This window comes from Neovison vison, chromosome 3 (assembly GCF_020171115.1).
Source record: "Neovison vison isolate M4711 chromosome 3, ASM_NN_V1, whole genome shotgun sequence".
Classification (NCBI taxonomy): domain Eukaryota; kingdom Metazoa; phylum Chordata; class Mammalia; order Carnivora; family Mustelidae; genus Neogale; species Neogale vison.
Genome location: NC_058093.1, coordinates 69,667,886 through 69,685,170, shown reverse-complemented (window position 1 = coordinate 69,685,170; position 17,285 = coordinate 69,667,886). Strand labels below are relative to the sequence as shown.

At 42.6% G+C, this 17,285-nt stretch overlaps 1 protein-coding gene across 3 annotated transcripts; it reads right to left on the bottom strand.

The window, feature by feature from the left end:
* Positions 1–202: 202 nt before the first annotated feature.
* On the bottom strand, positions 203–12,047 carry CDCA7 (cell division cycle associated 7). Of its 3 annotated transcripts, XM_044242352.1 has the most exons (10): positions 11,918–12,047; positions 9,071–9,196; positions 8,417–8,653; positions 5,591–5,827; positions 5,216–5,293; positions 3,863–4,063; positions 3,194–3,331; positions 2,469–2,618; positions 1,897–2,033; positions 203–1,550 (listed from the first exon to the last, which is right to left on the bottom strand). In XM_044242352.1, the coding sequence occupies exons 1-10, from the start codon at positions 11,936–11,938 to the stop codon at positions 1,520–1,522; spliced, it is 1,356 nt and encodes a 451-aa protein (XP_044098287.1). In that variant the 5' UTR covers positions 11,939–12,047; the 3' UTR covers positions 203–1,519. The 3 variants fall into 3 exon arrangements, with proteins under 3 accessions (XP_044098287.1, XP_044098288.1, XP_044098289.1); XM_044242353.1 differs by lacking the exon at positions 8,417–8,653 and having other exon boundaries at positions 11,918–12,045; XM_044242354.1 differs by lacking the exon at positions 11,918–12,047 and having other exon boundaries at positions 8,417–8,565; positions 9,071–9,078.
* Between the last annotated feature and the right edge of the window lie 5,238 nt (positions 12,048–17,285).

Here is a 17,285-nt window from a genome sequence, read left to right as displayed (position 1 = left end):
ATGTAGCTGTCTCAGCTGATTTTCTGATCACAGCTACAGTTGGTTGTATCACCAAGCTAGGTCCTGTTCAAAAGAGCTGGCTCTTGACCTCCAGAAACTTACGTCAAAAGGTAGAAATGGTCTTTTGTTTAAATACGAGGGAAAAAAATAGGAGTCAATCCAGTAAAAATGAGTATCAAAGAATAAAAAAAAGCAGACAAGCTAGAATAGAATGTTTTATTATCAAAATAAAAAAAACTTTGTATAAAAGCATTACAAATCAAAAGCTCTATTTACATTTATTGATTCAATGTCCAATTAGGCACCAAACACTGAAACTGCACAGCGAAAGGCTGAACATGCAAAGAAAATGGACACACAAACACTTAAGATTCCGCCTCTACCAAAAGATTTGATTAATGCAAAATGAGAGGGGGGTGGGGCACAACTCTTGATACCTGCCCAGAAAACTAAAAGGGCAGAGATGGCAAGTTAACTAACTGTGGAAAGTCACCCAGTTCTTAAAAGGCACTTCTCATTGTTATAAAAGTGCTTAGAAGCTGAACATGAACCCTGCGCCTAGTTTATAACTTCAAGAAAGCAAACACTGCCAAGACTAGGAGTAGTAGACTTGTATCACTATTAATTTTCCACGCAAAACGATCAGGAATTACTTTGAAAAACCTTACATATAAACCAAAATAAACTTGGCAAACTATTGTTATGCTTAAGTTTTACAGCATGAATTCAAGTCAGCCTATTCCTGAAGCCTCACTCTCCTAACTCCCTGGGATATCTTTTCTACAATGATTTTGAATAGAGCCCTGCCCTTGGACCTTTGGGTGGTGACTGCCGAGATCCAGATGCATCACTTAACCTTGTAGTGGAAGAAAGCAGCAGCAACTACGTCTCACCCAGGACAACTTGTACAAGAAGCGCAAAACATGGAATAGTCTCATGAGAGGCATCCAAAGTAATGTACTCCACTTTCCAACAATTACCCAATTTTTCCACATGGTTTTAAGACTTGTGTGCCTTGATTCTGTTAAAAAAACATCAACTAGTGTGAACGCTAAATCTAAAATTATACTGCTTTCTCGTAAACAAGTTAGAGGGCTGTTCTCTGGAATTCAATAGATGTAGTTAGCTAACATTACTACTGTGTTTCTAAGTGCTTGGTTTTATGGGTGGATTCCAGGGCTATTTCGATGCCAATTAAATCAAACATGCTTTCCTATAATTGCCATTTAAAGAGAATTCGGAAAACAAAATGGTGGGAGAGAACCACTGGAAAGAAAGGGGGATGGTATGGGGTGTGTTGGGGGGGAAGCAAAGGAGGAACTGCAGAAGGGCTAAGTATAGCTAGCGATATACCTCAGTGATGCTCAGAGACACTTGGGTCTAATGAGATTAACTTGATTTGCGTTTCCTATAAAACTGATCATCAAAATTCTTAACTCGCAGGTTGCAATCACGTGACAAAACCAGTAACTTTAGGAAGATCGGCGCAGTAAAAGGCGGAGAGTGGATCTTCCAAATGCTATGCTTGCATTTCAAATTCCTGTTTCAGACTGAAAGAGAGAAGGAACAGGTGAGGATATGGTTTTCAACCTAAGAAATTTATTTGAAAAGCCAAATTCAGTTTTCAAAATGTTTTCCTTGAGCTACAGTATATACAGTTAAATGCACACATCTGAAGCATACAACGGGCATTTTCACGCACACATCACCACCATCCAGAGGAAGACAGAAAACATTTCCAACGTTCAAAGACTCCCAGTATGCCCCTGTCCCGTCAAAACCTGCAGTCCTCACCACCTGGAGACAACCACTGCTCTCCCTTCTTTCATCTTTTTATTAAGACACACACATGAATGTACGATTTGGGTGTGGAAGAGAGAAAAGCAGGCCGTTTACCTTTTCAAGTAAGCGTGCACATTCCCAAAGCCATGGTATTTGGCTAGATACACGAGGACCCCGGTCGCACACCGCCCGTCTCGCTGCCGGCAGAAACTGCAGTTGCAGATCCTGCGGCAAGGTGGGCAGTGCCAGTTCTGAAGAATTGTGAAAACGCACGGTTAAATCCAATCTTACTTTCCTCCCCTTACTTATCCTTTCTTATTTAAACTCTAAGAGAGGCATCATCAATTGCATTAAAAAAAAAATTTTTTTTTAAAGTAACAGTGAAAGCTTAATAGGATTAATTTCCATTAGTCCTCCTGATACTTCTTAGGAAATCCAGCAGAGGTTACACAGCAACTAGCAGGGGTAGAGTCAATTTCCCTTGAATGGTCTGGTCCCAACCATGCACTCCAAGGGAGGCGGGGGACCTCATACTTATCCAGCACTAACACTATGAATTCATCAGCCTCCCCTGAAACGTGCACCCCACAACAATAAGGGCTCCATCCTTTCCCTGTTGACCTTTTTGGCCCTTTCTACTCATGGCTGACCTTCAAGCCCACAGGACCACCCTTCAGGGCACCTACTGGATCCAGCAGAGCATCCTTGACCTCTTCACCGTAGCGGTTTCGAAGGCAGGGACCACAGAATTGGCCTCGAACACCCCAGCACTCTGGGTTTCTGCAGTTTGTTTTGGTATCAATAGTTTTTTGGCGGCATTGATGACAAGTGGATCCCTACAAATAGGGAAATAAGATGGGAAAAAAGAACAGAACACCGCTTTCTGTATAGAAAAATGGCATAAAGAATATCCTTCTTTGTAGATGGTGTCTTGACAATTAGTCCTTCAATCCTATGTCAAATTATATACACATGGGTATGCCAACGGCAGGAAAAATAAATCAAGAATGGTGATTTCATTCAGTCGGCAGATGCAGCAGTTAATATTATCAAAATTAGTTTCTGCAAGAAAATATCTTTTGCAAAAAACCATACCCAAATCTTTATTTTTAGCACACCATGATATCCTAGCACTTGTGTATGGAGACACATACACAGTAAATATATATTGAATCCATTTCTAAATTAAAAGATCAAATGCTACCAAAGCCTTACTAAGCAAATACTACTCCTGCAGACTAAGAGATGTGTATCCCAAGGATGCTAAAAAAACTCTCCTTATGTGAAAAAACACACAGGAATAGTATCCCATATGCTAAGACCTTTAACATTAGCAACACTCTAAGGATAGAAGCTATCTTTTCTCTCCCAGATGTTTATGGTCACAGATGAAACGTATAGAGCTTTGTACCAATGAACGGTTATAGATCTTCTCCCGAGAGTTGTTGCAGATGTTCTCCAGCTCTTCCTCTGTGATTTCTTCCACGGGGCGAATTATATGCGGAAGGGTCATGGATCCGGCACGACGACTTCTGGGCATGTCCTCTTCCTGCAGGACAAAAATCATGGAACAGTGCTCTTACTGGCTCTTCCCAGCTCTGAATCCCAGATACAGGATTTGTAATTTCTTCACAAAGAATTCAACCTAGAAATCTTTCTGAGAGCTTATGGAGAAGGAGCAAGTTGTTAAGTTTACTAAAGATAATGGGACATCATGGAAAGAGAAGCTGAAGAAAGCTTTGGCCACTTAAAAATAAATCTTGAAATCAAAGTTGTGGGGGGTGTGGTGCCTGGATGGCTCAGTTGGTAGAGCATGTGACTCTTGATCTTGGGGTTATAAATTCGAGCCCCATGTTGGATGCAGAGAGTACTTAAAATTAAAATCTTAAAAAAAAAAAGCAAGCAAGCTTTGATCTTCTCACCCACTAACAATACACAAATAAGTTATAGGACTTTAACAATTCTGAATGATTTGAGAAGGTTTATAACAGGTCATCTGGTTTTGAGGCTGCATGGGTCCTTGTTTTGTGTGTTGGATACTGGGCCAACAGAAGAACAAGCATAAATGTGGAAAACTCACATCCATGTAGCTGTCCATGGTTTTCCTCTTCCTCACCAGCATGTACTTATCCTCCTCCTCTTCCTCTTCCTCCTCTGTGGGTAGAGCACTAAGGGACCCAAGGATCCGGGACCTTGATCTGGTAAGAGGACGAGCTCTTCGTTCAGGGTTTCTCCTGGAAGCAACACCTGGGAATGTACGCCTGCGCGGGGTCTTTGACTGCTAAGTAAAACACATGTGATGCAACCCATTTAATCCAGAAGGAAGAGAAGTGGCACCTTCTCCTTAAGCACATTTTTATTTAAGTAAAACAAGAGCTTCATTTACTAATCATCTGTCCTTTCCATAATGCACGAAAAGTGAGTCCCGAAATGATACAGCTGTTGTAATTCTGCTAACACCAGCCATTCCTCTCAAACTGAGAGATGATCCTTTTATTCCTCCACTTAAGAACAGATCTCATTTTCCAAAAAACCCCCAAAAAACAAAACAAAACAAAACAAACCTTTCTACAGTATCTCTTGAGCCCTGAAACATACTCAATATTTCTACATGGCACAAGAGAGAAATATATGTATGGTTTCCCTTCTCCCGTTCCTTGCTTGCCTCTTTCCTTTCTCCTCAGGGAGAGGTGGGGAAAGGAACTCTTCCCTTTTGTACCACAGCAGACACATCAATCTCCCCTTAGTTGTACCAGCTAAATTCCTCAGAAGATAATCACATATTAGGCCATGACTTGTTTAAAAAATTGTCTTTTCCTTTTTTTCCTCTCATGCTCAGTTATTAAAAACCTCTATTATTACTTATCTACCATGTAGAAGGAATATCCTAATGCGGGATACAGAAAAAAAAAAAATTCAGTCTTTACTCCCTGCCCTTGAGGGGCTTAGTCCAGTTGGGAAGGAGAGAAATAGCCAGACAAAAGGGTTAAACTCTAAAAAAGAGTTTAAAAAGTTAAAAAAAAAAATAGTTTAAAAAGTTTAAAAGGTTAAGCTCTGCAGAAGCATGGCTTGGAGAGGCCACACCTGCCCTAGCTTGCACAGAAGAGGTCCCAGAGATCTGTTAAGTTTTCTCTACTTCTTTGTCTGGAGGACTACACAAATAAGGAAACTGGATTTGAAAATAATAAATCTAAGGGTGCCTGGGTGGCTCAGGTGGTTAAGCGGCTGCCTTCAGCTGGGGTCCTGGGATGGAGCCTGGGCCTTGGGCTCCCTGCTCAGCAGGGAGTCAGCTTCTCCCTCTCCCTCTACCCATCCTCCTGCTCGTGTTCTCTCTCTCTCTCTCTAGTAAATACATAGAATCTTAAAATAAAATAAAAAAATCTATCTTAGACCTGTCCAAAATACTGTAATATAAACAAGGATTTATACTTACTGTACTGGGGCGTGGGAGGGAACGCCTTCCAGGGAATGAGCCAGGGAAGCTTTCTAATTCTGACATTAGTTTTGCAAGCTAAAAAGGGAGGAAATTCAACAGAGATTATTAGTTTAGAATAACTGCTAAAGAAAAAAAGCAACTTCTGGAAATCATAGTAGCATGTCTTAAGTTTCTGATTTCACTTACACATCTACCAAGACTTTTGATAGATAAGAAGAGAAATTAATTTAGGAAAACAAGCACATTTTAAAGCACACATTGTGAAGACTTCACAGTTACACTGAAAATAATTCTTAGAACATAGGTATGAGCAATGAGCAGCTTACAGAAAGGGTGGGAAGGGTCAGTGTTAGCACAAAGTCAGATACCTACCATTGCTTTGTTTTGCTTTATATTTAAAGCTCTTTTCTCCAAAAAATTCATTCCATTTTCATCTTCTGAATCAGAACTGGAATCAGTCACAGAATTCTCAGGGGGCTTGGAGGGCACTGCTCTTTTGTTGGTGGCTCCCCTGGTGTTTTGAGTTGGGAACTTCATGGCCACCCGGAGGGGTCCGGACCTTCGGCACTGGCTGCGGGTCCTATAGCCAGTGTGGTCTGACTGCAGTCTCTAGTGAATCAGGAACAGTGCAGTCATTAACGACTTGTTGATTGTTGGACAGGCTGCACCACTGACTACAAAATCCCTTCTGAACAAAAGACACTGACAGCAAATAAATTTTAATGGAATACTTTAATAGTCAAGTTTAACTGACAGCTCTGGGCAACAAATCAGGAATTATAATAAATACAATAATCAGGGTAATTTAACTCCTCTAGCCTATCTGAGACACGTCTTTATAAGGCATCTTCATAGCCCTTAGGTCAGTGGTTCTGAGTCTGTTTTGTTTGTTTTGTTAATGTGAAAATCCCAGCTCCCTTTTTCATTCAAAAATAGAGCTTTCATTAAAAAAAAAAAAAATGCCTATAAAAACAAGCATGGTTCTCCCACAAACTGGTTTCAGTGCTTGGCATTAAATATGTTAAAGGTGCCTCAGTGCTCTAATCGACTCTTTAAAAAATTTGCAGCAAATAAGCCCAACATGAAATTCACCATTTTAACCATTTGTAACTGGCAGTTCAGTAGCATGAAGGGCATTTGCAGTGTTGTACAACCATCACCACCATTGATCGCCAGGACTTTTTCATCTTCCCGAAACTCTGCACCCATTCAATACTAACTCCCCACTCCCCCCAACCTCTGGCAACCACCCTTCTACTTCCTGTCTCTATGAATTGGACTACTTGAGGTACCTCTCTAATCTACTCACTGTAAATTTAAAACTTAAAAGTGTCTGAGATTCCCAAAGTCAAGTGGGATTCCATCATTAAAAATATAGTAAAATTAGCCATCAGGGAAAAGTGAATCAGAATCATAAGATACTGCTTCATTACTCACTAGTGGAGCTGAATCAATAGCAAGTATGGCAAGGATGTAGAGAACCTGGAACCGCATACACTGCTGGTAGGAATGTACAAGGGGCAGCTGAAGACAGCCTGTCAGTTCGTTAAAAGGCCAGAGTTCCCAACGGGACTCATTCGTACATATACCCCGAGAGTATTATGTCCACACAAAAACTTCTATGTGAACGTTCATAGCAGTGCTTTTTCACAATAGCCAAAAGGTGCAAACAACCCCAAAACCCATCAATTGATGAAGACGATAAATAAAATTTCGTACATTCACGAACTATGATTTAGCAATAAAAAGATATTAGGTACTAGCACCTGCCACAACATGGAAGAACCTTGAAAATCTCCCATGAAGTCAAAGAAGTCAGTTACAGAAGACTGCATAGTATACGGTTTCATTCCTATGAAGTGTCCAGAATAGAAAATCTATCATGGTAGCAGACAGACTGGTGGGTGTCCGTTGTTGACTGACGGTACTGGGAAAGGATGAGAAGTGAATGCTGATGGGGGAAAGGGTTTTCTGGGGAGCTGATGAAAATATTCTAAATTGATTGTGGTGATGGCTGAAAAAAAAATTGATTGAGAAAAGAAAATAGATCACCCATAAAATCCCAGAAATGGAACAGCCAGTTTTTTTTTTTTTAAACATTCAAACATGTCTAAAACCTGCACAATTTCTAGTATTCTTCATGTACTTTTAGTGTGCCTGATGATGAGAAAATGACAAACTTTTATGCGTTCTTAAGACTTTGAATCGATTGGTATCTTATTAATTGAAACGAACAGCATCTACAAAGAATGGAAATAGTGCCCAGAAATGACTTGGGCTAGTGGGATGTAAGATCTAAACAATGTTTAGGTCACATGCAGACGTACAGATCAGCCCCTGCAAGAACTCCAGTCTGCACTGCTTTGGACCACCATCCCTTTTTAGACAGGCAATGCTACATTACCACCAAGTCAGACGGTGATAAACACTCCTTGGCCAGATGCTCCCACTTACGGCAGCATCGTTGTGGTCCCTGGGAATGGCTCCCCATCAGACCAGTGAGCTGAAGAGCATGCACTGACTGTTAAGTTGACATACTGCTTCCTTTGTTGAGACAGTCCTGCTAACCAGAGTCTGCAGAACTAAATAGTATGCTCAGGAAGAGTGGGACCAAGATGCAGCAGCAGCAGCAGTGGCCTGAGCAGAACAGCAGAGGTTAAAGGTAAAGCAGCGTGCACAAGAAAAGGCAGCCAAGGAGCACAGGTGAAAGCAAGAAGGACCCTAACTGTCATTCTGTGCACTTGAACTCCTGAACATGAGTCATCACAAGTTTTTTTAAATGAGGTCTAGGTCCACCACAGGAACCAGCATTTACCAAAGGCCTGCTCCAGGCTGGGCCAATACTGGGCTGGGCACTGGAACTTAAAACAGGAATATAGCTAATCTTGAGGACATGTGGGATTCCCGTCAATCAGGCTAGATTTCTGTGTCAACAGAAATCTGGAGTTTGGCCAATTTTATCTTCCCAGTTCCCAAGACTTTCAGAGCCTACAAAATGTTCAAGCTTTACAAGTAGGATTACATTAGTAAAAACCGTTGTAGGACATAAAGAAGAAAACAACTCTTAAAATTTTAAAAAGGTCAACAAAATCTTCTGGCATGACTAAAATGAAAATTATGAGAAAAAAAAAAATTTTTAAGCAAGTATGTCATGCCTGTAAATGTACCGTACTTCTTGACATGGGTTCTCAAACTCACCATTCCATCCTGTATCTCACTCTCTGAGAAACCGCAAAATGATTCATCGTCAGAGTCGGCATGAAAAATACTGGCCAGTTCTTTAGTGACATCTGGCCTTGATTTCTGTAAAAATCCGCAATGGTCTAATACATCTTGCACCTCACTTTCTGAAAAGCCGCAGAAAGATTCATTATCAGAGTCCTCATAAAAAACATTTGCCAGTTCTTCACTGATATCTGACCTGAATTTAGGTTTCTGTAAAATAAATAAATAAATGTGGTTGTGCATTTTTTTCCCTTTTTCAAGAACCAATTTTCCATAAACCGTGCAGAGAGCAAATCACATTTACAAGTGCACTACAAGAGAACAGCTTTTGTTACAAAGAAAAATGGTTCAGAGGTTTACAAATGATTTCTGAGTTGTTATGGCAAATCATCAGGCATGTTAGGTTAGGCGACATTTCAAAAAGATAGAATAAGTAGCTAATCTACCTCCAACAATTACTACCTAGAACCACAGCAAAAAGTGAAATGAAATTACAATGCATACTGTATTTTCCAGCGGCTGTATAGAAATGCAGGCAAAAAGCAAGCGGTTTTAATCACGCACAAAGCATTTGGGGCACTGTGGGCACTGCAGACTCAATTCTGTTTATTCTCAGGCAGCACTTACCGTGTTTGCAAAATTATCAGAAGCAAAGCTGTCACAACTGTCATCAGAGGATGATGATGTTTCCATGGAAATCAACTTCACATATCTAAATTTCTTTACATTCTTCTTTACTCCGTGATCCTTTTGCTGCAAGGGAAAATGGCAATGCTATTAAGTTGGGCGCTTACTACACTAACTGAAGACATCATTTTTGAGTTTAGTAGTTCAAACAGCACAGAGTAGACATATCCATTTCTTATACCCTACATAGTAAAAGGAGGATTTGCAAATGCTATAAAAATATTTTCAAAACCTGGTAAAATCTTAAAAGGGGACCCCTTTGAAGGAATTATTATTAATTGATGTCCTTAAGGACATCAATTCAAACATCTATAGAACTACCTCACTGCCCACCTCTTTTTCCACCAAGCAGAATGTGTGATATGGAGTTCCCAAGGGGTTTAATACCAACCTCCTAAAACCTGCCTATTAAGAAGATTAGATTGGACTTCCAAAAGGAAATTTCAAAAGTACAAAATGGTAGAGTGATTTCTCTCCCTCAGCCAAAAATCAAGCTAATGAGGTCTTTTTATATAAGCTTTGGGCTGTGTACTGTGATGCTAATTTCCCAAACTACAAAAACTGGCTTAGCACCTCTACTTCAAGATGGCAGGCTTTCAAGCTGGTTCTGCTCTAACCAAGAGGGGTATAGTGATTTCAGCAAAGATCCTTACAAATCAAGTGAACAAACATACAAGGAGGCAAGTCAAAGGTCAAATAGCACTCTAAACCCAGGTAGAATGCCTGATTCCACCTCAGCATTCTACCAGCCCAGCATGACATTCAGCTCTTTCTATAGTCTCCTTGCTATACCACTCCTAAGTTTTTAGAAGTCCTTCTGTAAGTCACAAATTACTCCTAGGTTACTTGTTCATAAGCACCAAACAGCCTGGCTTTGCTCATCAGAAAATGCAATTAGCATCTATCTCAAGATGGCAATTTCTGGCATTTCTTAACATTAATGAGACCTACGTGTTTTTAGTTCCTGTGTTTTAATTTTCTTAAATACAGTCACACAATAGAAATGACTCCTCATACTGAAAACTTTGAAAGGCATGCTCTGCTATGGGCCCCACAAAATAAAGCCAAGATGTGAGGTGTCAGGTGGAAAGAACATTCTCGACCTTCCTCGTACACTTAACACTATGCACTTGATTTCAATCTCTTGCAAATAAAATGATCATGTCTTTTGTCCTTTTAGAAAGGCAGAAAAATGTGACATAGGTAATGCTACTACCTATTAAAAGGGCTCTCACAAGCACCCCATATTCCAGGTGAGGAAATTCAAGGATCCAGGGAGGTGAAACAGAGTGCCCGAGATGACACAGCTGGAAGGAGAATCCAATTCTGTAATCTCCCAGGACATCAATGATCCTTGCAACTGGAGCAATTTACTCATCAATCTACCTACAAGCAGTCAGAGGCCCAGGACAGCCTCAAGGGAGGCAGTCTACTGTAAGTTGACAGGAAAACATAGCTGGGCTTTAACACGTCAGCACATGCCAAGAGTTAGTTAGCAGGCAAATGCATGTTTTAGAGGAAAAGACGTAGGAAAAGGCAAATGGTCATCGTTGAGATTAACTTCTCTGGCAGGAAGGCAATAACTAATACCACTAAGCAGGTGTTTCATTCGTGCCAGGCACTAAGCATGTTTTCACATTACGTTTAATTCCTTGCAAGAAAGGTGCTATCATTATTCCCACCTAACAAACGGGGAAGCTGAGGCGTGAGGGGTTAAGTGGATTACTCCTAACAGGATGCCCCAAACTGGAGCCCAGACAGTCAGATTCCAAGTCCTGTTCACGCGGCTTTCTCCAACCTAAAAGCCACTGCCGGGTTACACCCAAGCGCTATTTCTCTGAAGCCACGCCCCCAGCACGCCCTCTCCCACCCCCCACCCCCCCACAGGAACCACAGCCTCCCCACGTGTGTCACTCTTTATTTATTTTAAGCAGGTCACACTCTTCCTTTCGACCCAACCCCCATCTTCTAACATCTTCTGGAGCAGACCCTACGTTCCGGTTTCCGTTAGAGCAAAATGTAACGTTCCATTCAGGGCAACGTCCTGCAGCTGCGAGTAAGGCTGGTGGGTGGAGGAGTGGGAAACGAGCAAATGGTCTCCGAACAGTTTGGACCACCGGGTCCTTCAAATGCCCTTCATCGCCGCCCAGAACTAGAGATGCCTACCCCCCATGGGCGCACCCAAGTCCTAAAGAGACCATTTCGCGAGACCTTTAAACTTCAAGCCCACCGATCCTCAGCGGCTAGAAAGCCGATGCTGGTGTGGCAGGCGCAAAATCCCGCCGGGAGCGCGTCCAAAGCTCCCCCCGCCCCGCCCCAGTGCGCTAGGTGTTGCCGCAGCGAGCCACGCACCCGCCCGCAAGCTGCACGCTGGAAAGGGCTGCAAGGCTGCAGGGCAAAGCCCCCAGGGAGCAGGGCGGGAGGCGCTCCCCTCCACCCGGGCTCCAGCCGGCAGACACAATGGGGGACCAGCCAGCTCCAGCCGCTGTCCGGCCCAGAGCACACGTGCACTTCAGGCGCACGTGGCTTCGGGCTCCCGGGAGTGCCAACCCACCTGAAAACTGCTCAAATCTCCGACCGCCAGCGCGCTTGGTGCGCACGCCCAGCGGGGTAAGCCCCGGGCTCCGAATTACGCGAAATGCATAAAATCTGGGGCTTGCCTACAAGGGCGCCGCCCAGGACCGCCACCGGTGGATAAGCAGCACTCGGTCCGCGGAGTTAGAAGGAGTTGGCCCGCGCCCAGCACCCACCGCACCCGCCCCTCGGATTCAGCAGCCTAGAGCTCACCCGCACGCGCCGAGCGTCCATGCTGGCGGCTGGCGCCCAAGCCGGCGCTCTGGGACTGGAGAGCGAAGCACAGCGAGCCGCGGTCCCGCAGAGCCGAAAAAGCCGTAGCTGCAGCAGGCGGGGCGCGCAGACCCGGGCCCGGAGGGGCGGGGCTCTGGCCGGCTTTCCCGCGTTGGGGCGCAGGTCCTGCAAGCTGTGGTAACCTCCTGCACCGGCGTGAGACCCTCTCCGCACCGGGGAAAAAAGCGACCCCCAAAATATTGTAGCCTCAAGCTGCAGCCTTGGAATACTCCAAAGTCCGTTTTAGAAAAGCAGCGCTTTGGGGGCTCTAGGACGATTTTTTTACGTGGCTGCACGGTCCTGAGCGAATGGCGCGAAAGCGGTTCGTATTGCCCCGGGGTTAGCAGGCTGATTTGCATGAATTCCCGGGCTGGGAGTGGAAAAGTCGAGTTGCGGGCTAATGGAGAGCAGCGCCCGAGAGTCTTGCGGGTTTATCACTGTCCTTGCGGCGTGCGGTGTACGTTACTCAACATAAAAATCCAGAATTAAGCACGAATTCCCCCCTTTATTAGTCCAGTCAATGTCCCGGAGTGTGGCACCTCTTATCTGGCAACCACATCATTATCTGCAGCAATCAAATGAGTTAGATCTTGATGTTTCTTTTCAGAAAGCACAGGAAGCCGCGTTGTTTTACAGAAGACTTGTGGGTTTTAAATTAGGACCAAAAGGCGCTGCCATTAGTAAAGACTTATCTGCGGGATCAGACAGGCTTTAATATTTATCTGTTGTGGATAGAAGCTGAAGACTATTAATGTGGTTTGATCCTCTTTTCTTTGGTTAGAATTGATAATCACCGAAATTGAAATGACCGTGAGATAGTTTTCAATTGCCCTTTTAATCAAACCTCACGTTCCGACGCAATAAAGTGTGAAGTTTTAAATCTTTTGTAGAGCAAGGGGGGGGGAAGCAGCTTTTAGAAGAAGAAGTAAAATGATTTGGGTTGCTGTAAAAGACACTAGTTATAATCTCACATTTAAGACAAGTGCTTGAAATGAAAACATTCGAATCTTCTCCTTAAAAACTTTTCTCTTGGGAATAATTCTTTGCAGTGAGAGAGCATGCGTGAACATACCGCATTCCTCTCTGAATGTACTGAATACAAAAACTTGTGAGCAAGTAATACGAGAGAACAATGGATTGGAAGAATTGGGAGGGTCTTAGTCGGAGTCTTCGAGCCTTTCTAAAAACACGCCTGCCCAAGGTCACTCTGTCACAGTGCAAGGGACAAAGAACTCACGGTCTCGAAGGTAGGCGCCAAGAGAGGCGGTTGGTTCGGCGAAATTCTTGGCAGTGGTGGTGATTGGGGGGGTGTGGCGGGGGGTGGTGAGTGACTCAATTAAATGTTTGTTGAGTAGATCAACTATATAAAAGGTGAAAGACCTAGAATCATCATTAGTGCTGGGTCCTTAGGAATACAGTTTTTTGCCACTGAAATATGTGAGAATTTGGGATTGAGGAATGCATAAAGTAAGGGAAGATTAAGTCATTTGACTCTGAAAAGTTCTGATAGGAAAATTCTTAATTCTCTTGGGGCATTAGAAAATAGTTTACATATTTATTTAAGATTAAGATGTGTAGTCTATCAGTCTTTTTAATAAACCGAAAGATGCAAATTAAAACAGAGATACAGTTTCACTCAGACTGGTAAAAATTAAGAAACCTGATAAGACCAGATGCTGGTAAGGACATGAGGAAATTCCTGCAATGTTAGTAGGTAATTTTTTTTTTTTACCTCAGAGGGCAGTTCAGGGGTATTTAGTAAAACCCAGCAAAACCACCTCCAGGTATATACCCTAGAACAAAGTTTTTCACACTGTGGGTTAGAACCCATTTGTGAATTATGAAATCAGCTTAGTGGGTTACAACCAGCATGTTTTCTTCTTTCTTTTAGAAATAATGTAAAAAATACAAGTAATACATGTGAGTATTGTTTTCTCAAACCGTGTGTCCCGTTTGGGTGTGTGTTTCGTATAAATGCGTATTTCATATTGCGCTTCGCCATGGACGGAATTTTCAAGATCCTATCCTGGAGAATGTGTGTGATGAGTCTTGTACTGATGTTCTCTCATTCATTCAGGTTAAGTATTGATGATGCCTAGTATACCAGGCACACCTAGAGACATAAAGGCCAGGGAGTACACATCCTAGCAGAGGAGCAAAAGTTAACAAGATAATTTCAGGTGTGATTACTTCTGAAAAGGGAAAAAGAACAACAAGATAGGGAGATGGGAAATGAAAGAAGAATTAATTGAGATAAGAAAAATAGGAGAGGCTTCTCTGAGGCATTATCTGATCAGGAGCCTAAGTAAAGCAAGGGGAGAAGTCATAGGAGATAAGGAAGTGCCAGTTTTAAGCCCAATGAACAGCTGGTTCAAAGGCTTGTGAGACCCCAACAGAAGACGCCAAGTATGCTGTGACTGTAGAGCTAGGGAAAGAGAGGGAGAGCGGCCAGACCGTGTGGGGTCTTCCTGACCATGGGAAGACCTTTGGAGTTTATCCCAGGTATGATGGGAAGGATTTTGATGGAGAGACCCAGTCTGACCCCATGGACTGTATGAACTGTATGTTGAAGGGGAGGAGGATTGAAATCTCAAGGCACTTAGGAGCCCCAGAGGAGAAATGATGGCTTGAACGAGGGTAGTTTTAGGGTGGGGACAACTGCTCAGATTTAAGATATATTATATTGAAGACAGAGCTAATGGGACTGGAGGGATGGCTGGATGGTTCATTCATATTATGTTGTATATCATAGTAAAATATTGCAAATAAACTAAATGCCCCTCAGAAGGGAAATGGATGCACAAACAGTAGTATATTCATAGAATGGAATTGGAACAGTAGCTCAGATGAATGGTATGGCATACTTTCATCAATGTAGTTAAATCTTAATATTGAACAAAAAAGTAAATTGCAAACATTTCTGCCAACTGTGCCCCTAATGCAAATTTTAGAAACATAAAACCAAAGAAACCTAAAACCTATTAAGTTTTGAAAACATAAAAACATACACAAGCTAAAACAGGATACAGTAAACTGAGGAGGGAAAAATGGAAAGGGAAGAGAGGAGGTGAGGCCTTCTACTCTAACATTACTGCTTTCTTTAAAAATAAAGAGTGTGAAGCAAATATGGCAAAGTGTCAAACGTGAGTGGTGGGCACATGAGTGTCTTTTTTATTTTTACTTTCCATGGGGTTTTCTTATTTCTTGTGGCTCCAAAACCTTTTATAATAAAAATTTTTCTGAAGTTTGAAACCTGTCTGTTGATTAAGATCTATGTTTGTAGTGTTAAATATGCAGTCCCTTTAGAGGGAAGTAATAAATGGGAATGTAAGCTCATCTTGCAATTTTAGGTACCTCATAAAGGTCTTAAGTCATTATGTTAATCCTATGTTGTAAATATGTTCATTTTATTAATTTTTTTTAAGATTTTATTTGTTTATTTGAGAGAGTGAGAGAAGTCATGAGCAGAGGGAGGGACAGAGGGAGAAGCTCCCTGCTCAGCAGGGATGATGCCTGATTCCATCCCAAGACCTAAGGATCATGATCTGAGCTGAAGGTAGATGCCCAACCGACTGAGCCACCTAGGCACCCCAATAGATTCTTTTTTTTTTTTTAAAGATTTTATTTTTTTATTTGATAGACAGAGATCACAAGTATGCAGAGAGGCAGGCAGGGAGAGAGAAGAGGAAGCAGTCTCCCTGCGGAGCAGAGAGCCCAGTGTGGGGCTCCATCCCAGGACCCTGGGATCATGACCCGAGCCGAAGACAGAGGCTTCAACCCACTGAGCCACCCAGGCACCCCAATATGTCATTTTTTTTTTAGTGTTTTTTTTTTTTTTTAAGATTTTATTTATTTGTCAGAGAGAGAGAGAGCGCGAGCGAGCGCAGGCAGACAGAGCAGCCGGCAGAGGCAGAGGGAGAAGCAGGCTTCCTGCCAAGCTAGGAGCCCGATGTGGGACTCAATCCCAGGACACTGGGATCATGACCTGAGCCGAAGGCAGCTGCTTAACCAAGTGAGCCACCCAGACGTCCCTCCAATATGTTCATTTTAAATGAAAGACACAAAAAGTGTAAGAATGGAAATCGGTGTGCAGAGAGTGATGAGGTTCCCAGGCCACAAAAACAGGTAACAGGGAATGACATTTCATAGGCACATACCTGACATCTACAGACAGTATCTGGTATGAGGGTTGTAAATGCAACAAATACTCGGAAAATACTTACTACCAACTAAAATGATTGTAGATGAAATTTGAAACCTAAAACATTCTAAAATACTATCTCCTATTAAAGAGCTTTAACTTTAAGGATGGGTATTGTTGTCTTGTAGCTTTTTTTTTTTTTTTTAATTTTTAAAGATTTTTATTTATTTGACAGAGAGAGAAATCACAAGTAGGCAGAGAGGCAGGCAGAGAGAGAGGAGGAAGCAGGCTCCCCGCAGAGCAGAGAGCCCAACGTGGGGCTCGATCCCAGGACCCTGGGATCATGACCCGAGCCAAAGGCAGAGGCTTTAACCCACTGAGCCACCCAGGCGCCCTGTCTTGTAGCTTTTATTCACCTTGCACAAAGAATTCCATTTCCTATTATTGGGTTTGAAACTTGACCCTGAGGTTCTGAGCACTCAGCACTTAAATAATGAGGGAAGCTGAGGTCAAACTTGAATTCAAGATGATTGATTTTAAGACTAGGAGTGCAAGAACTAATAAGATGTACCATTTTAAAATGCGTAGAGGTACTGTTCTCCATCCCGTATACCCTTCCTTCTCAGGAAATGTAATGTGAACCCAAATGGCTCAGTAAATGAGAGACCTTCAATAGACCGTGCATACCCAGAGACAAAGGGCTGGTGAGGGGTTTCACTGTGTTTGTGGATACAGACAGGTTGCAGTCTGTCAGGTCACAAATCTCTATTCTAAATCACCCCCTAATTATGGATTTACTTCCCCAGTGTCTGCTTTCAGGATGTACAAAGGCAAGAAACCTAAAAGGCCTAAAGTTACCCTTCCATTGCCAGAAGCCACACTGTGGGAGGGCCCAGCCCATTAACACCCTCATTCAGTTTAGCCCACAAATCCCGCCCCTCCAAACTCTCCTGGTATGTTTGCTTTTGATTATGTGTCTGTACTGTTAAGCAGGTCAGTTTGCAGACATCAGATACCTGGTTAGAGAAGGGAATATGGAAACATGGATGCAAATCTGGTCATTTTTATCAAGAGGAAATACTTGTTTTTTCATGGATAAACATTGTTCATTTTGAAATATTTGGCTGTATAAGGTATTAAAGCATCATTAAACACTGGATGAAATAA

Excerpts from the sequence above, each read along its gene's own strand:
- CDCA7 (XM_044242352.1), bottom strand. The coding sequence starts at position 11,938 with ATGGACGCTCGGCGCGTGCGG. Across the intron at positions 5,294-5,590 it reads TAAAGCAAAACAAAGCAATG|CTTGCAAAACTAATGTCAGA; the intron begins GTAGGTATCTGA and ends CTCCCTTTTTAG. Across the intron at positions 4,064-5,215 it reads CCCTCCCACGCCCCAGTACA|CAGTCAAAGACCCCGCGCAG; the intron begins GTAAGTATAAAT and ends TGTTTTACTTAG.